The 22,135-nt window shown below is 38.2% G+C and overlaps 4 protein-coding genes across 5 annotated transcripts; 3 read left to right on the top strand and 1 right to left on the bottom strand.

The window, feature by feature from the left end:
• Positions 1-856: 856 nt before the first annotated feature.
• LOC9327619 (3-hydroxyacyl-[acyl-carrier-protein] dehydratase FabZ) lies at positions 857-2,307 on the top strand. The gene is given in 5 exon segments (XM_021011098.1): positions 857-1,256; positions 1,336-1,396; positions 1,487-1,541; positions 1,544-1,639; positions 2,223-2,307. Coding segments are annotated over 5 exon segments (447 nt in total). The 5' UTR covers positions 857-1,057; the 3' UTR covers positions 2,259-2,307.
• LOC9327620 (leucine--tRNA ligase, cytoplasmic) lies at positions 2,266-6,201 on the top strand. Its single transcript, XM_021011100.1, is given in 4 exon segments — positions 2,266-2,360; positions 2,470-2,976; positions 2,978-3,470; positions 3,952-6,201. Coding segments are annotated over 3 exon segments (3,237 nt in total). The 5' UTR covers positions 2,266-2,360; positions 2,470-2,482.
• A 787-nt stretch (positions 6,202-6,988) lies between these two features.
• Positions 6,989-16,371, bottom strand: LOC9327621. Of its 2 annotated transcripts, XM_002894188.2 has the most exons (25): positions 16,219-16,371; positions 15,509-16,045; positions 15,285-15,409; positions 15,091-15,185; positions 14,782-15,006; positions 14,391-14,481; positions 14,088-14,139; positions 13,123-13,188; positions 11,928-12,079; positions 11,727-11,797; positions 11,088-11,282; positions 10,951-10,989; positions 10,439-10,546; positions 9,998-10,087; positions 9,828-9,903; positions 9,284-9,380; positions 9,133-9,202; positions 8,873-9,049; positions 8,657-8,779; positions 8,307-8,390; positions 7,961-8,145; positions 7,710-7,848; positions 7,558-7,617; positions 7,409-7,480; positions 6,989-7,268 (listed from the first exon to the last, which is right to left on the bottom strand). In XM_002894188.2, exons 2-25 carry the CDS (start codon positions 16,015-16,017, stop codon positions 7,161-7,163), a joined length of 3,009 nt encoding a protein of 1,002 aa, XP_002894234.1. In that variant the 5' UTR covers positions 16,018-16,045; positions 16,219-16,371; the 3' UTR covers positions 6,989-7,160. The 2 variants fall into 2 exon arrangements, with proteins under 2 accessions (XP_002894234.1, XP_020866694.1); XM_021011035.1 differs by lacking the exon at positions 13,123-13,188.
• A 3,833-nt stretch (positions 16,372-20,204) lies between these two features.
• LOC9330296 (sirohydrochlorin ferrochelatase, chloroplastic) lies at positions 20,205-22,098 on the top strand. The gene is made up of 6 exons (XM_021011084.1): positions 20,205-20,381; positions 20,450-20,673; positions 20,758-20,819; positions 21,165-21,275; positions 21,398-21,490; positions 21,682-22,098. Exons 1-6 carry the CDS (start codon positions 20,272-20,274, stop codon positions 21,790-21,792), a joined length of 711 nt encoding a protein of 236 aa, XP_020866743.1. The 5' UTR covers positions 20,205-20,271; the 3' UTR covers positions 21,793-22,098.
• The last annotated feature ends 37 nt before the right edge of the window (positions 22,099-22,135 follow it).

The raw sequence follows: 22,135 nt of genomic DNA on the forward strand, positions 1-22,135 counted from the left end.
CAAGATAATACATAAAAACTTGTTTACTACTTATTATCTACTAATAACTTATACCATACAGTGGACAAGATGATTCATAATAACTTGTCTACTAATAACTTGTCTACGTATACTTATCTACGTAGAACTTGTCCCTTATTATATTCAACTCGCTGTTGCCCGTTATTGTATAATGGACAATATCAGGGAGATACCAAATAGCTTGTCTACGCATTATACCAAATATCTTGTCTACTCATTTGTCATTAGTATAATGGTTCAGATTTAGACATAAGATCTTACTCAATACATTAACATTGCTTAATGGACAACATAATAGCCAATACATAGTAAAATGCTCAAGTACAGAGGATGGTTAGTGAAGAACACAACAATTATAATGACATGATTTTCAGTTCTTTGCTCAAAACATATCATTATCTTTGAAGATAAACTTTTTTTAAAAAAATTGTTTTACCTACAACCTAATTAAAATTTACGTTTCCCCTTTAAGAGACCATTTGTCCTCTGCGTGACATGGCAGCATTAAATGCCACTCCAAACAAAAAAAAACTCTCACACGTCAAATCCCCCACCTGCCAATTTCAAACTCCCGCTGAAACATCATGAGAGACAGTTTTGTCTTTCAACCCATGCCAGAAAAATGAAATGTAGCACATTTTGAAAGGAATAAACGAATGTGGCATAGATCAAAAAATTTCTACAAAACATGGGACATTCAACAAAATTCCCTTGTATTTTAGTTGAATAGTAAATTAATACGTTTGTATTCGTAGTTGCAGACTTGCAGCTATATATACCAACGGTTACCAAATACGTTTTCTGCAATTTTTAACCTTCCATTATTAGAAATACAAGCTTGATACAAAACAAAAATAGTAGGTAAGAAAAAACAAACCAATGGGCTTAAAAGTCGATATAAAAAGCCCAAATAAGGCCTAAACGACAAAGAAGGCCCATATAATCATCCCATTTTCACCCACCATTGTTTCCGTTGGAAGCTCTTTGAAAAAACAAACTCTCTTCGAATTCTCCGTCTCTCTCGATCGAATCGGCAATGGCTGCTTCCAGCTCCGTTTTCACAACCTCTCCGTCGCGAAATCTTTCTCTTATCCGTCTTCATCAGTCGCTATCTCCACCGTTGATCAGATCCAGCTCCGTCGCGTTTCGTCCCAAACGACGATCCAGCTCGCTCGTCTTGTGCTCCACTGATGAATCAAAGAGCAACACAGAGAAAGAGATCCCAATTGAACTCAGTAATTTCCCTCTCATCGCACTCTGATTTACAAATCAATTTTTCAACTTTTATAAATTGTCAAATCTCGAAATTTTCAGGGTACGAGGCGTTTCCGACAGTGATGGACATCAATAAGATACAAGAGATTTTGCCTCACAGGTGAATTTTTTTCTAAAAGCATTGTTCTTTTTATAGCTGAAGTTTGCGTTGTTGTGATCCAATTTTTCAAATCTCAATTTTGTTGTGTAGATTCCCATTTCTGTTAGTGGATAGAGTGATAAAGTACACAGCTGGTGTATCTGCGGTACGGTAGCTATTAAAAACGATACCCTCATGGTTGACAATTTCTTTCCTGGGCATTTTCCTGAGAGACCTATAATGCCTGGAGTTCTCATGGTTGAGGTAATTGCAATGCCCTCTTCTCTCTTCTTCTTACTCCAAAAGGTTCAGTCTTTTTGCATGTATTCATAGTTCATGAGAAGCTATTTGGACATGTAAGTTTCCTCTGTTTCTTGCTTGCTGAAGTAGAATGCTTGGTTGGTTAGTTGGTTTTGAATTGTGATGTTGGGGAATAGAATGAGGGTGCAATTTGTGTTCCGGTTCAAGTTTTGAGGGATGTTAAGGTGAAGGCTTTTGCTTTAAGTTTCAGTTATAAGAGTGGGTTAATAGAGTTCTCTAAAGCTTGAAATTTAAGAATGGGACTGGATTTGAGTTTAAGATAAGCTTGTCTAAAGGATATCTTGGATGATAGCTTTATGCTGTGATAAAACTAGTTAAACCTAAATCTTTCTAGTAAAAAGTAAAAACTAAAACCTCTTATTATAATAGAAAATCTCCAAAATTGGAAAAAAAATTCCTCAATCTTTAATATTGCTTCTAAAAAAAAATAGAAAATTGGAAAGAAAAAAAAAACCCTAAATCTTTACTTGTTCTTTAATTAAATACAACTTTGAGAGGAAACAAAAAAAAACCCTATATCTTTCAGTCGTCTCTGCGCTCCATCTTTCTCTCGTTGCACTAAGCTTCTCTCTCTCGCGGACGGTGATTATTAACCACTGGCTCATTCTCTGTCAAATCTCCGATTGCTTTCGCGCTTCGTGATTCCTGCAAGTTCATCCCCAAGGTATTATGCAAATCGCTTCTCTTTTGTTTTTTCTATAAGAAGAAATTGCTCTTGTTGTTTCGATCACTCATCTTTCCGCAAGAACTGAGGTTTGTTTTGGTTTGGTCAGGCACTGTCACTTAATGGCATCTGAATCCAATAGCTTCAAGAAAAGAGATCGTCTACTTGAAATTGAGGTAGCGGTTCGAAAGTGGTGGGAGGATGAGGATGTTTTCAGGGCTGAATCTCGTGATCATATTCCAAAGCCAGGAGAAAAGTTCTTCTCCACTTTCCCTTTTCCCTATATGAATGGTTATCTTCACATTGGGCATGCCTTCTCCCTCTCCAAGGTTGATTTTGCTTCTGCTTACCATAGACTTAGAGGTGCCAATGTGCTTCTTCCTTTTGGTTTCCACTGTACTGGTATGCCGATTAAGGCTTCCGCGGATAAGCTTTCTCGTGAGATCCAACAGTTTGGAAACCCTCCTGTCTTCCCTGCTCAAGATAACCAAGCTCCTCAAGTTCAGGAGGAGAGTAGTGATACACCGGTGGCTTTACCGGGTCAGTTCAAGGGAAAGAAGTCTAAGGTGGCTGCAAAATCTGGTGGACAAATTTATCAGTGGGAGATTATGCGCAGTTGGTCTTACTGACAGTGAGATTGCAAGATTTCAAGATCCATATGAATGGTTGTATTACTTTCCTCCTTTAGCTGTTGAAGATCTCAAGGCTTATGGATTGGGCTGTGATTGGAGACGGTCATTCGTGACTACTGATGTTAATCCCTTTTTCGATGCCTTTGTAAGGTGGCAGATGAGGAAGTTGAAATCTATGGGAAAAATTGTCAAAGACTGTAGGTATACAGTATTCTCACCTTTAGATGGTCAGCCTTGTGCTGATCACGACCGTGCTACTGGTGAAGGTGTTCAGCCTCAAGAGTATACTCTCATAAAGATGGAAGTAGTGAAGCCATTTCCTCTGAAACTGGGTTCTTTGGAAGGAAAGAGAGTGTTTTTGGCTGCAGCTACGCTGAGGCCTGAGACCATGTATGGACAAACAAACGCTTGGGTACTGCCTGATGGGAAATATGGAGCTTATGAAATCAGTGAAACTGATGTCTTTATCAGTTTAGATGCCAGAGGTTAGATCTGTCCCTAGTTCCCCTAGCCCTAGATCTTTTCGGAAAGGAGGAGTCAGACGGAATCAAATTATTTAATCTTATCTTCAGTGGAATCTTCATCCGGGAAGACCGCTACTAGCCCTTTACTCTATTGGATTGATTTGGTCGAGACCCGGTTTCTCCTTCCTAGAAACCTGAAACTGCAATCCGCAATCTTATTTTACGACGGTAGAGACGATTGCTTCCATTACTGACCAGAAAGACAGTAGCAATGGTTAGGTTGACAGGATTTGGCGCTGACTCAAAGGTACTTTAAAGTAGAGTCAGCACATTTCCCCCCCCCCCCCCCCCCCTTCAAAGAAGCTTACCTATCATATACAAATTCTCGTTCTCTGAAAATATAGAAAAAGGGAGTCTGTGCACCAATATCTGCCAAAGCACGCTTGGTTGCAAAAGGGTTTCTCAATCTTTCGGACGTGCTCCTACGGAACCAAGAGATCTGCACTCAACCTTGCCTACCAGAACTTCTCAAAGATCCCTCAGAAGCCATCCTGCTTGGTCGAGTTGACCGGGTATGATCTGATTGGACTCCCTCTGAGGTCTCCTCTGTCAGTGAATGAGATCATCTATGCTCTGCCCATGTCAACGATTCTGACCAACAAAGGTACTGGTATTGTCACCAGCGTGCCTAGTGATGCCCCTGATGATTACATGGCTTTACATGAGTTAAAAACAAAGCCTGATAGTCGAGCAAAGTATGGTGTGAAAGATGAGTGGGTACCCTCTGATATCGTACCGATTATCAACATTCCAGAATTTGGGGATAAGGCTGCAGAAAAGGTCTGCTTAGATCTGAAAATTCAAAGTCCAAATGATAAGGACAAGCTTGTAGAAGCGAAGAGGTTGATTTACCTGAAAGGATTCACTGAAGGAACAATGCTTGTTGGAGAGTTTGTTGGTAGGAAAGTTCAAGAAATCAAGCCCATTATCAAGAAAAAGCTCATAGAGTCTAACGAGGCTATCATATACAGAGAACCTGAGAAGTCAGTGATGTCAAGATCCGGTGATGAATGTGTTGTGGCTCTTACAGATCAGTGGTACATAACGTACGGCGAAGCAGAATGGCGGAAAATGGCTGAGGAATGCTTATCAAAAATGAACCTCTACTCTGAAGAAACAAGGCATGGATTTGAGCACACTTTAAGCTGGCTCAATCAGTGGGCTTGCTCACGGTCTTTTGGTCTAGGAACTCGTATTCCTTGGGATGAACAGTTCCTTGTGGAATCCTTATCTGATTCATCACTTTATATGGCCTACTATACGGTTGCCCATATCTTTCACGACGGTGACATGTATAAAGGCAGCAAGTCGTTGATCCGTCCTGAGCAGATGAATGATGAAGTTTGGGAGTATCTCTTCTGTGATGGTCCGTATCCAAAATCAACCGATATTCCATCAGCTGTTTTAAGTAAGATGAAGCAGGAATTTGACTACTGGTACCCGCTAGATCTTCGAGTTTCAGGGAAGGATCTTATTCAGAATCATTTGACATTTTTCATCTACAACCACACTGCACTAATGGAGAGTCGTAACTGGCCACGTGGTATCAGATGTAATGGTCACATTATGCTCAATTCTGAGAAAATGTCAAAGTCCACTGGAAATTTCAGAACCCAGCGCCAGGCTATCGAAGAGTTCTCTGCCACTGCTACAAGGTTTTCTTTGGCTGATGCTGGTGATGGTGTTGACGATGCAAATTTTGTATTTGAAACTGCAAATGCTGCAATTTTGCGGCTGATGACTCAGTTCAAATGGATGGAAGATGTTCTGGCTGCTGAATCCTCTTTGAGAACCGGACCTCCATCTACGTATGCTGATAAAGTGTTTGAGAATGACATGAAAATTGCTATCAGATTGACTGAAAAAGCTTACAAAGATTGTTTGTTTAGGGAGGCACTTAAGAATGGGTTTTACGACTTACAAGCTGCTCGAGATGAGTATACACTCTCCTGTGGCAGTGACGGAAATATGAACCATGACTTGATACTGAACTTCATGGATGTGCAAACACGCCTCATTGAACCAATATGTCCTCAGTTTGCAGAATATATATGGAGGAAACTTTTGAAGAAGGAAGGTTCTGTGGTAACAGCAGGCTGGCCTACATCAAATGAGCCAGATTTGGTTCTCAAGAGTGCTAACAAATATTTGCAAGATTCTATTGTCCTAATGAGAAAGCTTCTACCAAAACAGCTCTTAGGTTCCAAGAAGGCTGCTAAGAAAGGTGCTCAAGTAGCAGCAGTGCCAGCGGGAAAATTAAAAGGCCTAGTATATGTGAATGAGCAATTTGATGGATGGAGAGCTCACTGCCTCGAGATTCTGCAAAGCAAATTTAACCAACAAACCTGTCGTTTTGCCCCTGATGCAGAGATACGGGCAGAACTAAGTGAGATATTACAGAAGGAGGGACTAGCAGAAAACGTTTACATGCCTTTCGTTAAATTCAAGAAGAACGAGGCAATATCTATTGGCACTCAGGCTCTAAATTTGAGGCTGCCTTTTGGAGAGATTGAAGTCCTTGAGAGTAATAAGGACTTGATCAAGCGGCAAGTTGGTCTTGAAGAGGTTGAAGTATATTCTGCAAGTAAGCCTGATGATGTTTCAAAAGCTGGTCCACATGCTTCACTGCTGAAGAAGAATCCTCCTTCTCCGGGCAATCCAACCGCCATCTTTGTGGCCAGGTAAAAGCTAGTTATTTCATTACAATTGCTTCCTAATAGATGCAGCAGCATGGATACTCTTTTTGTTTCTTGTCAACTAATCTGAAATCTTTACTGCTCCAGCACAAGTGTCTCCCCTCCGGTCTAAAATTTCTGTGCCCATACGGAATCATCTCTCTCTGCATATCTTAATGTAAGTTACATCTCTTTCTCTTTGACATCCATCTCCATTCTTTTCTCTATATAGTTTATGGGTCTTTGTTTGTTGGATGTTATAGCTAAATCTGAATCTTACCTTGCATATAGTCTTCCTTGATCATTCAAAGAACTACTAGAAAGATCTTACTTTGGCGAAAGAGGTGGACAAAATGTGACTTGGATGTTATTGAGTTATTGTGGATATACACTAATAGGAGGAGTTGCAAGTAATGCGATTGAGTTTTGTGATTGGTGTTTGTTGTGTTTCTAAAAAGTAAAAAAAAAGAAAGATTCATAATTAGGATCTGTGCATAATTTATGGTTTGTTAGTATCTGTGTTTGCTTTCTAAACTGATTTTGAGGATGAGACCAGTGCAGTTTATAATGTTTATTTTATAATCTTATTTCTAGCAAGGAATCTCCAAGGTGGTTTCTGATATAGCTGACTACTTAGTGACTTCTTCGCTCTAGCAATTTGGCTGCTTATTTAAAAATACCAGCCATATGATTTTTTTAACTTATGCGGATTACATTTTGCATATTCATGATAATGGGGAAACACTTGCTTTAAAGAGTGTTGACATTGTATGATGCTTGTTTTGTTTTCATGTGACTGCTGATGCAATTTTTTGTCATATTGAGACAAATTCATCACTCCGACCAATTAGATGAATACAAATGAGTCATTATGATACCAAAAAGATATAGCACTGAGGGTTACAATATGATCACAAAGTAAAAGACAGATGAAAACACTTTGATCTACCAAAAAACTAACATTTTTCTTCAGAAGCCAAAAGGAGACTTTGTCCTGCTCCCTCCTTCACCGTATTGCTCATTCCATTTTCTCAGCTCATTCATCGTCGTCGCATCATACGCCACAGATGGGCTCACCTGCAAAATCACATCACCCATACATATGACAACAATAATCACATCTTTGTGGTTTAAATCAATCATCGATAATGCAAAAGGCAAAAAACGCAAAAACTCAAGATACATCTTGTTTCCTGGCATTGATGCAACTAAATTACCTTAGCTTTAGACTGAATGAAGTCATCCAAACTCAGCGACCGTAGACCAGGAGACGCTTCCGCTCTTGTACCCTAAAGATTCAAACAAAGCAAATTATCAAGCTATGTAAATGAGCAGTGTATGTTGTAATGCAATCTGGATTCTGTACCTTTTGTTCTTCTTGTAACAGTTCTTGAACAGGCCTGTACGCAGCAGCAATGCATAGATTCTGCAATATAAACCCACAAAAGAAACAAATAAGATTAAAGAAAGAACTTATAAGTGCCGTCACGAGCTGGGGATTAGAAAACAAATACCAACCTTCAGATCGCTACCGGAATAGCCTTCAGTTTCCTTTGCAAGTTTGTCAAACTGGAAACCGGATTCCAGATTTTCTGGAGTTAGAAATATTTTCAGTATCTTTAACCGGTTTTCGGCATCTGGTAATTCGACATATATCCTAGAATTCAAAGGTAATAACAAGCTTTCAATTCAGATTCACAGTTTACCAATACTAGAAATACAAACTATCAATTTTCAAAAAGGCAAATCAAAGTCAAATCAGGTGTTACCGTCTTGGTAGACGACGAATGACCGCATCATCAAGATCAAAGGGACGGTTGGTGGCACCAAGAATGAGGATCCTTTGACTGTCTTTTGACCTGAGCCCGTCCCAAGCTGCCATGAACTCATTTCTCATTCTTCTGGTAGCTTCGTGCTCGGAAGAGCCACCACGAGCACCTAGCAGACTGTCAATCTACCAAACAAACAAAAATCCCCTTCAGTCACATTTACTCATCATCAAATATTTACTACGAGCATCAAATAACCAAAATAGAAAGTGAAAACCATATTCAATCCAGTGAACTATCGACATAATGAAGAAATGAATTTTAGTTTTAGGTACAAAATTCTCACCTCATCAACAAAAATAATTACAGGTGCTAGCTTGGTGGCAAAGGAAAAGAGAGCCTTAGTGAGCTTCTCTGCATCTCCGAACCACTATGCCAAACAAGGAACAAAGACAAGACAGAGTCGGATCAGAATAAATATTCTGGAAGACAATAAAGGGAGTATCATAAATCATTTATAGAAGTGTATCCTAAGTAACTACATATTCCATAAGACAAGTGTATCAATACAGGCCCTAGGGGTGAAGACAAGCGTATTCATTAAGGTTAACTATTCTTCATGATTAATATAAACATGCATACAAATGGACACAAACAACAAGGAGGCACAAAACATTGTCAAAATAATCTATTTACCTTTGATGTAAGTGTTGAGCCAGTTATGCTAATGAAGTTTGCTCCAGCTTCAGTTGCAAGCGCCTTAGTGAGGAGCGTCTTACCCGTTCCAGGAGGACCAAAAAGCAATATTCCTTTACAGGGCTGAAAAAGGTCATGTCATCAGGAATATCAGCCAAATTGAACGGAAGTACCTGACCAAGAAAACAACGATATGTCCCAAACAGAATGCAATACCCGCAAGAGATTTCCACGGGAGAAAAGCTCTGGCCTTCTCATGGGAAGAATAACCAGCTCATTTAATGCCTTTTTAACGTCTTCAAGAGCCCCAATATCTTCAAATTTGACGCCTATTTCACCAGGAGCAACCACAGCCGAGACAAAATTTCTTTCATACTCATCCTTTGCAATATTCTGCAATACATTTTCTGTTAACATCATGGTTACTCAAATGTATCCAAGATCCATTTACCAGAATCCAAGGGCAGGAAATTAACCTTCAAGTTTTGCGAGGGCTTTAGGGAATTATCTTCTAATTTTCTTAACCTCGCAATTGATATCTCAAGGCTTGAAAAAAAGGAAAAAAAACGCAGTAAGATTAAAGAATAAAAAAAAAATTACAGATCCACAAGCCACAATCACATGTACCTTTCACGAGGCAGAGACAAGCGACCTCCTTTAACCAATGGGTCTGGACAAGAAGCTAAATAGTGATTTTTGGCCCAGCCAATAGCTTTCTCTGTTTCTGCAAAAACAAAAGCCACAAGTTTCTGAGGTCTCTTCTTCATCACATAAACATTTTCATCTCAAAAAACAAGGGAAAAAGTCAGATGTTTGCAACAGCGAAAAAAAGCAGCAGATTTCAAACGTCAACCACAAGGAACTGTATCCATTCTCAACTAAATCTAATCAGAAGATTTACTAAACTTCTTTAAGAAAAAGTGAACAAGTAGTTCTCAAATGCTTGAGAATTTAAGATCTAAGAGTGTGCTCATAGGTGATAGGTAGCCCCTATTCTCAAATGTTTCTCATTAGTATCCTAACAACCCGATTCTAGCCTTCTAGGCATAGGAACGACTGCCATTATACATGACAGAGAGGAATTGCCAGTACAGAGAAAAGAAGTGTTTGCATTCTCAATCAGCAACTATAAATACAAACAAACCAAGTATTTTCATCCTGAGTTACGCACTTTGCTTTGTCAATATCACCCCATCGGTGTTCACTTGATACAAGTCTGTGCATAATAACTCATGTTCTTCAAGTGCCTGGGAAAGAGTACATTAAGGATGCAACAATTAGTGAAAACATTACACGTTCAACTAAATTTTTCTCATTGACATTTAATTTAGATCTACGAACCTTTAGCAACTCATTTATATTGCTCCGCGATATCACAATTCTCCTATCTTCTCCTAGTTGTTTCTTGAATAGTCTGAGGGTATCTTCCTCCTACACCAATATTTTACAGGAAGGAATCAAGTACTGTTTTGGCAATGTGGGTATATGCCTCCTACCTTTAACATCTATACATGAAGAAACAACTAATGGAAGTAGCTTATCCCCTGCTAAGTAGGATAGCACGTGACAAATAAGCTTTGCAAAAGCATTCATGGATCACAGATGGATATGTACCTCTTATATAGACTTTGAGAAGAGATATTATCCAAGCGACATAATCAGACTCGTTTATGTATCTCACTTAGGTATAACAATACATCTACTGCTCCTCATTCATTGTTTAGAGTCATGCATGAATAGTTCATTGTTAATTTGATAAAAACTTTTCAAAGACAGGCATACCTTCGGAGGATGTAGGCGCATAACATTAGTGAAAAGCTTGTATATCTCATTCTCCTCTGATTTTTTCCCTCCCGTGAATCCCTCAGTTAGGCCCTTCAAGGGAAGAGGCTGAAACATACAAAGGCAACAAGAAACTTTTTGATTAAGTTATAGTATCAAGAAGAGCATGACATCGCAAGGAATGCCATTTTAAAACGCAGATCGAGAAACCAAGCAAGAGTCATATCAAGGAGAATGGAAAGTTCAAATCCATATTTACAGTCCTGCACATGTTGCAAAAAATATGTAAAAAACGTGACTAATTTCACAGCGCCATTAGCTTGCACTTATTGCAAAAAACGGGTGTTCAAGATGTGGAATAACTTGCAAGTCCTCATTTGACAGTTTTCATCAAGGGACAACCAAGGGATAAGAAAAATGTCCGCAACTCAGGCAAAGACAAGTGCATTAAGATTTTTTTATATAAAAAAGTCACATATATCAGTAAAATGCTTTTTTGATGTTTAACTTACCAGCTTCACAAGTCGGCTAAAGTTTGGGAGTACCATCGTCTGTTTTCAGGAAAAAATAAATTTTTTAATACAGTAATCAGGAACAAAGGCGGAACAATAACCAATGACAAGTGAGTGAGACATAATGACAGGCTTACGAATTTCTCTCTTTCTTTTGAGCCTGTTTCTATCTTGTTCTGCCCACAGATCATAACAATCGGACCTGATAGTTTATTAAACATTTCCTGAACTTTGTCTACAAATTCCTTTCGTCTCGTCTTAGGCACAGCTCTAGACAACCACTGTGACGAGTCTGGGAAATAGACTATAAGTGGTTGAATGGATTGCAAAACCTACAAAGACAGAAAAATAAAGGAACAAGTGTAGATAACAATCCAGAAACACTTTTCAGAAATAAAAATAGAGGAAGAATTGCAGGCATCCACAGTATAGGAATAAAAGAATATTCAAGATCTTTAAAAAAATTTTGGTAAAAATTTCAATGTTATGGTGCTAGAACTTGGTCACACATTTCAAGACACCAATTAAACCCAATGAAGAGGACAACTTCATGTTAAATAAGGCTACTGGATAAACAGAGCACAACTTCATGTTGTAAATAGAAATATATACACTTAAATTAAGTCAAACTAAAATTAAAAGTTATGAGCACTTGCTATTGCTGGAGCATCATCTTCTCAAACATGAAAATTTAAAACTTACACATGTACATCTATAGCTGAAACTAACAAATGAGTAAAGCCAACAAGAAAAGTCAGTGTAACTTCCAAACATACCTCATTTAAAGCTTCCATAGCAATGTAGCCATCAACTGCCTGCATATCCAAATCGTACTTCACGTCTTTCACTGCGTGATAAAATAAATATTACTTAGCTACATTTAAATATGATGTCAAGTGTCTTTATACATAGCAAGTAATTCTCTAGATTCATAAGTATCACACATTAATGATCGGAATATTATGAAGCAATCATACCATCTACCCAGTGGATAGGTAACATCTGGGGCTGCTCTGCTGGCTTTTTCTCACTTCCCTCTGTTGTTTTATCATTACCATAGTCAAATATGACAGCAACACGGTTCCCACTCACCTCATATACCTCTCCACGTTGTCCAGTAGACAATGGCCTGAAAGTATGTATACACTCTGGTTAAAAGCTAAGAACTCTTCTAGTTCAATATATTTTGCAAAAGGAGCACAGAGAATGGTATTCCCCATTTTCAGGCAAGTCGAATTACAAAAACCACAGATGGCACAATGTCATTAGAAATACCAATATCATGAATACAGAGTATGTGATGATGATATTCACAGCCAAACAAAATCCCATTCATCAATTAATAAAACAATAACGGTGATTGGAAGAATTGTGAATGGCATTGTACATCTGGGAAGAATCATTTCTAGAAAAACCATGATGCAGAGAGGAACCAACAAACACATCGGAAGGCAATAATTTTAACAAAAGCAATAATTTTAACAAAAGCAATAATTTTAACAAAAATTTGCCTCACATCCAATGCTGCACCTGAACTATTCAAACCCAAATCCCCAATGATTTGAAAGGCAGATCGAACTCACTCGGAAAAATCATAATTATGAGAAAATTACAATCAACACCACTAGGAAGACCAAACAGCCATCGACTCAAATAATATTAGACCAACATATCATAGAAGATATTTAAGCGCCTGAAATTTACAAGATGATATTTCATAGTCCTCAAACGTTTTTCACAGTGCATAGTTCTAGTACCAGGTGTCAACTTCTTCACAAGCTTACACCACTAGACGGTTAAAATAACAAAGCACGTAGTCATATCGAAACAGACAAGAACAACAAACGAAAAGATAAAAATTCTAAGGAAAGCCAGACTATGAGATAAGGAGGATAAACTTTAAAAGACGGACTACTTCTGTAATATTATCAACTAGATGTGTACTATATCTCTGATCAGCTGTCAGAAATATAAGACATTGGAGACTTGAACTCAAAAAGGAAAAAGAAGGCCAATCCTGCGTCCAGCTCACGCAATGGACAGCCAATGGTATTTCCAACCCCTCGAAGTTGAAGCAATATTAAAAAGGAACCACCTTTGGGGGACGAAAGATAAAACCTAAGAACAACAAGACATTTATCGATTTTCACACTAGATGACTTACCAACCCACCTGCCAGGAATAACGGTAAAAGCACTCTTTTGACCATCAGATGTAGAAATCTTCCCCAATACGACCCTGTGATCCATTTACAAGCCAATACAGGATAAGGATGAAATCATAACTCCAGGTTTGATTGCTAGAAGAATTCTCTAGCATAGATACAAATGGAGACAATGACCAACTCCCAACTACTGGTTATAATATCCAGGTTTACAATATGAAGCCTTTGATTCCTCATTCCAAATATTTAGGTCCATTGTGGACTTTGCTAGACTACGATACACATATAAATAAAAGTTCATAAACAAGTGTAGACTCTCAATCTGTATTTTAGACAGCTAAAATAGATCAGAAGATTTAAACTGAAAATCCTTTTTATTAATTAAATACCATGCACATGGAAGAAATTATATCAATGCAGGAAACAGGGATGCCACAATTAACTGACAAACGAAAAAGGAGTACAGAGCACAATCATTGCTCAGCCCTAGGGGTGGTTGAGTCAGGAATTATAAAGTTGTATAATACATTACAGTTGTGAAGCAAGTAAAACATCAAAATACTGCACTTATGAAGCTAACTACCAATTTGCCTCGCCTTAGATTCAAATAAAATCAATTGTTAACACATGAAAGAACAACAACAAGCCTAACCTATAGCTCAAAAGATTCCTAGATCACCAGAGTAACAACTTTTCATGACATAACAAGCTACAAAGGGGCGTAAGCACTAAACCAAACCATGCTATGAAAGGGATCACATGAAAATGAAGATGATCGTTATCGTTTCTCCAGCATTATGCAAAAGCTAAACATCTATTTTTCTGCCATATTTACGCTAATTTCCCAACATGTGTTAGATAAAATCGTTTAATGAACCCCATTACAGTAGAGCTATATCCAGGCAAACATTTAAAATCTTTAAGCACAAATAAAGGGAAAACAGATTCGCACATAAGTGAATCAGTAAATTACCTATGCTTTGCTTCGTCATTCTTAGGAGACCCAACATACCTTACTTGGTCTCCTGCAAATACGTGGGCAGATTAAAAATTGGAGAAATGAAAAAGGAAAAAGTTAAAAGGCTAATGAAAGAAAGACAACAGAAAGAAAAATATAATAGATGCAAAGAAAAGTTATTAAAACATGCTAGGCCCTAGAGCTTCTACAACGATGAAGATACATCATCGAGCCTAGACACTGATACAATACTATCCAACCAGCTAAAAAGACATCTTTGATGCAAATAGCAAAGTGAACACGTTGAGAATTGGCTACCTTTCTTAAGAGGCCGCTTGGCTTTATCACAATGATCAACAGGTGCAGCTTCCGATACCTCACTAGAGCCATATAGTTGTTCCGACATTCTCTGCCACAATGTAGAGCAGATAAGCAAATATACAGCATTTCCATATTCTATCAATTATAAATAAAAGAGTGATGCAGCAGTTATCGTGTAAATAAGAGAAATAGCAACCAGATGGCATGCATTGTGAATCCTTTTTAAATCATGTGTAATTTCTCCGATTAAAAAAGTTAATACAAAATTAATAGTATAAGGAAATGGAAAAAAAATATATATATGACAAGGTAACAAAAATTCACATTGTCCATAGGAAAGGGTAAAAAACTATCATGGTAGATTAATGAACCTCACAGAAGATCATACCTTCTCAATATCCTCTATGTCGGCCCCAAGTTTCTTGAGGACTTCCTTAGAAATCTCCAAATATCTTTCTTCATCGTCAGTTCCTTCTATCTTTGCTTCACCGCTACTCGTCTCATCATTGTTTGCATCGGTTTCTTCCTCACCTTCTGACTCTGACGTGCACTGATCTGACTCTGCAATGTCATCATCTGATTCAGACTCTTCATTGTAGTCATCAGCACAATCCTGATAAAAAATCGACAAATATCACTTAAACATTCATGAAACAAAATGGTAGCATGCCATAGCAAATAAACATCAGAATCTCACGTAAGGTGCAAGAACGCTGCTGTCAAGAACCAACAGGGGAACTTGTGTATCTCGAGCAAGTGCTCGTACCAACCTCTCTCGGTAGAGCTCAGTGCCTGTATAATCAGATCATTATTTCCTCATGACTTATATAGTTTGATATTAAAGAACAACGACATTATCCAATGCAATGCATTCTCTAGTCAACAAAAAACCTGGAACACTCTGGAGCAGTATTCTCCCACTTGAAGAATCTAAACGAGCACCATACTTGGAAATCATACTTTTTTGTTTAATATGTGAGCTAACACATTCCACCAGAGTATCCTTTGTGTGTTCGCTGGAGCAAAAATGAGCAAAACAGAACATATTAGCAAAAAAAGGAAATGACTAGAAGAAAGTAACACGATAACAGAAGGAAAGAGTCTTTGGTAATTACTGGACGTAGTAAGGGAAAGACTCCCAAGAGAGCTGTATAGTTTCCCAAGGTTGAATTCTCCGCAAGAACTCATTCTTCAATCTTTCTCGTTTATTAAGGAAAGGTGACTCCTTTCTGCTTTCACTTGCAAGCTTCTCATTGTTGAGCCATTCTATTTGGTCTTGCTCTCCAAGTTGAGCATGAGAATCGAAATGCTCAACACCAGACACATTTTTCCCTTTTTCCGTCTTTTCTTTATTCAGAGGGAAACGGCTGTCCTCACTAGCATTGCTTCCATCACCTTCAGAACTAAACCGACGCAATTGGCTGTTCCAAGAATAACTTAAATAGTCTCTAGAGGCAACAGGAGAATGATGGTTTCTTGTCAAATGATTTGTTAGTATATATGTGGTGGATCTAGGAGATTGGGAAACGGTGTGGTCACGAATCACTGGCCTCCTCACTAAGTATTTGTCTTGCTGCAATACAAAACCCCATCTCTGGTTCCTTCTTATTGTCCTTGTATACATTGCAAGTTTCTTTCCTCTGTTAAGGTCACTGCAAAACCAAAAAAGACCAAAACCAATCTAGATTCAAATTAATGAACTGACTTCCTCGGAAGTTGGTGTTTAAGAATGACAAAATGCATAATAAAAATTCCATGTAATACAAAAAACCTAATTCAAGGAAAAATAAGAAAAAAATAGGTAGGTCTCCGCATGTTTCATTACCTAACTTGAGCTAACAGTTATGGACAAAAATGGTTTTGCTCATTCCATCTTAATATGTTAAGAATCAATCAGATCCTTGGAGGAAGAAGATGAGAGAAACTCGCGCGAGAGAGAGAGAGAGAGAGAGAGAGAGAGACCGAGCTTCGTATCGTAGGTTTCGAACTCTGGGCTTTGGCTTCGGTGACGTGGCGTTGTATTCTTTTAACCCATCTTGTTTTCACTTTCAAATGGGCCCATTTTAAATCTTATTTTGGGTCAGCCTCTGTAAACCAAATGTTTTTTTTACACAAGACACAACACCTGTTGTTCACAAGACACCACTGGTACGACTAGGCCTGGGCATTCGGGTACCCGTTCGGGTTCGGTTCTTTTTTTTCGGGTATCGGGTCTATTCGGGTAGGGGGTCGAGACCCATTCGGTTATTATAAATTATCGGTTCGGGTTCGGTTCGGTTCTAATTGGGTTCGGGTCGGGTCCTCTATTAAATTTAAGAACCGTTGAATACCCGAAAAGTTTCGATTATTTTCGGGTTCGGGTATAATTCGGGTAATTAGTAACCAAAAATAACCAAAAGTAACCAAAAATAACCAAACATACAAAACCTGATTATACTTATGCAAAAATAACTCAATTTGTCTAAATTATGAAACCAAAGACAGACATATAGATAAACTGATGCATTGTCTAAATTGAAACCAAACAAAAAGCAAACATAAGCTGATTAATTGTCTAAATTCAAAAGAGAACAAAACACAAACATTTCAATTGTTGTTAAAGTTACCAGAAACATACAACTACAGTCTACAAGCATCAGAAAGACATCATGTTCCTGTTACATTGAAAAGAAGATTCATCAATACCAAAAACAGTTCAGACAGAGAAAAAACAGTTTAGATTATTACCCAAAAGCCGAGTATGAGTCTTATAGAGCTACTCGTTTACTCCTAATGCTCCAAACTCTAAAAATCATTTAGAGAACACAATTTCAGTAGGTAAAAGCATACAATGCTACAAGTATAATTGAGAAATAAAGTAAAACCAACCTTTCTCCAGCTCATCTTGTGTCACAAAGTCAGCATATATATAAGACAGACTCATAGCAGCTTGCTCCTTTAACTTCATCTCTGACTTCATCCATTGGTCTGTGCACATCAAAACCTCAATGGTGTAATGACTAAGACAACTCCTACTTGGTTCCAGCATGCGTCCACTTGTACTAAAGGCAGATTCTGATGCGACTGATGACACTTGCATAGCAAAAACATCTCTTGCCATTTCTGATAATATAGGGAACTTACCAGAATTGCGCCTCCACCAATCCATGACATCATACTCATCACCAAACATATTACTCTTTGGATGCTCAGCCTTTTCTTTCAAATACATGTCTAATTCGTTCTGTGCATCATGACTCCTAACTCATCAACCATCTCATCATAAACACACTGCATTCTTTCAAATCCACCTCCAAGAGAAGCATCTGTATTTTCTAACTCCTCTTCAGCATATCCAGTAGCTTGTTCATGGCTAGCACTAGCAGAATTGCTCCCAACAGTATTAGACGATGATGCATCAGTAGAGACTTTGGGAAACATGCTACTATACTCCTTAAAAAGACTAGTCAACACAGAATATGTAGAATCATACATCTCTTTAGAATCTACACTATCTTTCCCATAGATCTTATCAAAGCAAAGCTGAGCAAATTGCATTTTCTTTGTCGGATCAAAGACAGTAGCCACAATCAAAAGCTTATTGATGTTTTTAAAACCCTCCCAATACTTATCAAACTTCTCTTTCATGTCCTTAGCCCTAGTCCTCATTTCCGGATCATTGCTCTGACTCAATAGTATCATATTCTTCTCTATTGTAACTATCTCTCCATAACACTTGTATGAGTTAACCGATGTAGAAGCAGAGACAATTAAAGTAGCAGTATAAAAGAAGTTCAGAAACTTTACCATTCTCTCTATCTCCACCCAATCCAAATAAGTAGGAGGACCAACCCTTTTCTTGCCTTTTTCCATCTCTAAGAAGTAGTTGTTGTAGATCTTATCTTCAGCTTCCATCCGATCAAAAAGCTTCTCTGAATCTTTGCGCTTTTATGAGCATCAAATAGGTTGAATTCCACCTGGTTTCGACATCTAGAGGCAAGCTTCCTCTACTCAGATTAGATGCATCAACCCTTTGATCAAATGAGATCAATCTCTTTGTAGAAGATCTCACAAAAGTCACTGCATTCCGAACTGCTTCCACATGGGAATTGATCTCATGCAATCCATCTTTGACTATCAAATTGATGATGTGAGCTGAACACCTCATATGCATCATCTCAGCATCTAATATGAATGCATTATTCCCATTCTTTGCCCTGAAGGCTCTTTCAAATTTCTGAAGTGCAGAAGTATTGGCTGTTGCATTATCAACAGTGATAGTGAAGATCTTCTCTATACCCCATTCATCCAAGCAAGAACTCAAAACAGCTGCAATTGTTGCCCCTTTATGATCTGCCACATACTTAAACCCTATGATCAGCTTTCTTAAATGCCAATTTGCATCAACAAAATGGCAAGTTATTACCATATAACTTGCACCAGTTACGTGAGCTGTCCATATATCAGTAGTGAGAGAGACCCGCTGCTTAGTTGCACGCATCCATTTCCTCATTTCTTCTTTCCGCTTCACAAACATCTCATAGATGTCTCTTGTTGCAGTTCTTCTAGAAACTGGCTTGTACAAGTTGCATTTGGTAGTGAAATGTCTCCAAGCTATACTTTCAATGAATGAAAGTGGCATCTGTCCTAATACAAGCATTTCATTTGTTGCTTCTCTAACCACTTCAATTGAAACCTTACCAGCCATTAGATGACTACCATCTGGATTCAGAATCTTCTGCATTTCACTGTCTTGCCAAACTTTGAATTGCTTGCACGCAAAAGTCAGATGCTTCTGCAGATTTGAAGTCCCTGATGTTGTAGGACAGGCGAGTGTCTTCCCACAATAGTGACATGAGCATTTGTTAATATTATCCTTCAATCTGGTAAAATGCTCCCACACATACGACCTTTCTCTTTCTTCTTTGCTCTTTGCTTTGCCCTTACCCTTAGAACTTTTTCATGAAGCTTCTTTTGATTCTTTTCTTTTCTTTCGATTCTCAGGAATCCTCGAATCATCTTCTGTATCTTGAGTTTCAGCATTCATATCCAAATCAACATCTTCTTCTGGAAGTGATGATGAACCCATCTAATAAGAAGAGTCAAAACGAAAATAAAAATCAAATCGAGCAGTAGAGAGTAAATTGAAAACGAAATACAGTAATCAACAATTGAAAACGAAATACAGAATCAACAAAACCCTAAAACACTAAAATCATCAAAAAACACAATCGAGAAGTAGAGAGTAGAGAGTAGAGAGTTAGAGATTATCTAATCGACAAAACCCTAATCAAACAACAATCAAATAGAGAAGAACAGACGAATCGGAGGAGAGAAGACTTACGGCGGATCGATTTCTCGATGAAGATTCCAGATTGAATATCGATTAGCGACTTAGGTTTTTTTAAGAGAAGAGGACTTAGGTATTTGTCGGAAAAGGGGAAGAACCGATGGTATAGGTTAATATCTGGGGTGTAATTAGAGTAGATTAGTTATAATCGGGTATTAATTTCGGGTCAAGAAAGTAACCATTCGGTTCTCGGTTTTTACCCGAACCGAAGACAGACCCGAATTATTTCTATATGGAGAACCGATCGGTTATAACTGAATCCAAATACCCGAACCGAATTGCAAAATTTCGGTTCGGTTCGGTTCGGGTATTCGGTTCCGGTTATTATGCCCAGGACTAGGTACGACCTAGGTAGTGGTACATAAGCTCGTATTAGTAGTTGATTTGGTATTTTCTGGTGTGTATATAAGATTTAGCAATGAGCCCGGGCTGAAATAATAATCGAGTTCCGGTTTACCGATCTGACCGGCCGGTTCGGTGAGATATTAATGAGGTTTATTTATTTATTTTTCAATTTTCTTCGGGATTATGCGAACAGTACAGTGAAAGATGGACAAAATTATCAGTTTAATAGCAGAAACACAATCAATGACGGCGAAGATGGCGACCACTCAGTCGCAGTTCTTGATGAACCTCTCTCATGGACTCTCCTCCCAACGGTTTGTTATCACTTTCCTCTTTTTCTCTTGTTTTTGGGTTTTTCTGATTTTTTGTTTTGTTTTTGTAGCAATCTCAGCGCGGATAATCGTGTTTCATCTTCTTCATGTCAAATTACACGAAAGAATCGGTCATGGGCATTTCCAGTTTCCTTAAAAGTTGAGAAATTTCAACTCCAACGAGGAACGAGAAGAAGAGGATCACCATGTTTGGTCAAAAATGGGATTGGTGATGCTGATGGGATTATAATTGTCGATCACGGTTCTCGCCGCCGTGAATCCAATCTTATGCTTGGTAATACTTCTGTTTCTGTTCCTTCTCCTTCTTCATCTTCTTTGTATGAGTTTATGTAATTGTGTGGTAGTTTCTGAGTTTCAGAGGAGTTTGTGAAAATGTTCAAAGACAAAACTGGATACCCAATTGTGGAGCCTGCTCATATGGTAATTCTTCCTAATGCTCTAACCTTTCTGCATAGTTATCGACAAACTTTAACGTTTGGCTGTGCCAAAATTGTGAATAATTGAAGAGGATTAGTTTTGGTCATTGTCACCATTTTGCTCCCATCTTATGCCATAGTGTTCCGCTAGTTCCATTAGTTTAATTGACTGTATTCACTTGTGTGAGAACCATACCCATGAGTTTGAAACATTCTGATTTCAGTTTCTTGATCATCTTTTGGATTTAGCTTAATATGTTTTAATGACAACTTAGATGAAATCAGCATTTCATTGCTTCTCACTTTCAAGCTCTGCTTACTGTTTGCTGATGTTCACACTTTACATCAGGAATTGGCTGAGCCATCTATAAAAGATGCATTCAGTTTGTGTGTACAACAAGGGGCAAAACGAGTAGTTGTGAGCCCATTTTTTCTGTTTCCTGGAAGACATTGGCATAAGGTATGGCTCTGTTCATCTCAATTTGTTTTGTTTTCTTGAAGCTTTTAGCTTTTCTAATTTCTGGGATTGTTGGAGGATTTACATTATTGGCCTACTGAGATCATGACCCTTATTTGATTAAGGACATCCCCTCGTTGACGGCTGATGCTGCAAAGGAGTTCTCTGGCATCTCATACCTCATAACTGCACCTCTCGGCCTTCATAATCTCCTCATGGTAAGAAATAAAGCAAAACGAGCTAGCACTTTAAACCTAAGGAATGCGAGCACCCTCATGCATTAGTGAATGCCACTTGTTTCCCTTTGAACCTCCAATAGTCAATCTTCTGATGTTTTAATCTTCACAAGAGATCTGTACTTCTTTTGACTCTTGACGTTTCAGTAATCTGCTAATATTTCTTCCTGCAGGACGTTGTGAACGACAGAATCCAACATTGCTTGAGCCATGTTGAAGGTGATGCTGACGAGTGTCTTGTTTGTGCTGGAACAAACAAGTGCAAGCTCTACAATAGTTCTTAGGTGTACATGTAAGAACGTTTTTGTATATCTCCTCCTCTTCTCTAACCTTTCGGATGCGGGAAAAAAATAAGGCATATTATATTGTTCATAGTCATCAATTAGTACGTCCTATGTTTCAACAAGGGAGTTTTGAGCTATATGTCATGTTCTTCTTATTGCAGACCAATTTGAAAGGACCACAATAATATAATAAGAGCTGCCTGTTAAATGTCTTGTCTCTCCCTCTTATCAACAACTTAAGAAACTGAAATTTGATGTATCGTATATGAGCAATGTTTCATGGTTATAAAAATATAAGATTCTCTCGATGCTTTTTCTGGTCTTCTTTTTTTTTTCTTATTGG

The sequence above is a fragment of the Arabidopsis lyrata genome, assembly GCF_000004255.2.
Source record: "Arabidopsis lyrata subsp. lyrata unplaced genomic scaffold ARALYscaffold_1, whole genome shotgun sequence".
In the NCBI taxonomy this organism is placed as follows: Eukaryota; Viridiplantae; Streptophyta; class Magnoliopsida; order Brassicales; family Brassicaceae; genus Arabidopsis; species Arabidopsis lyrata.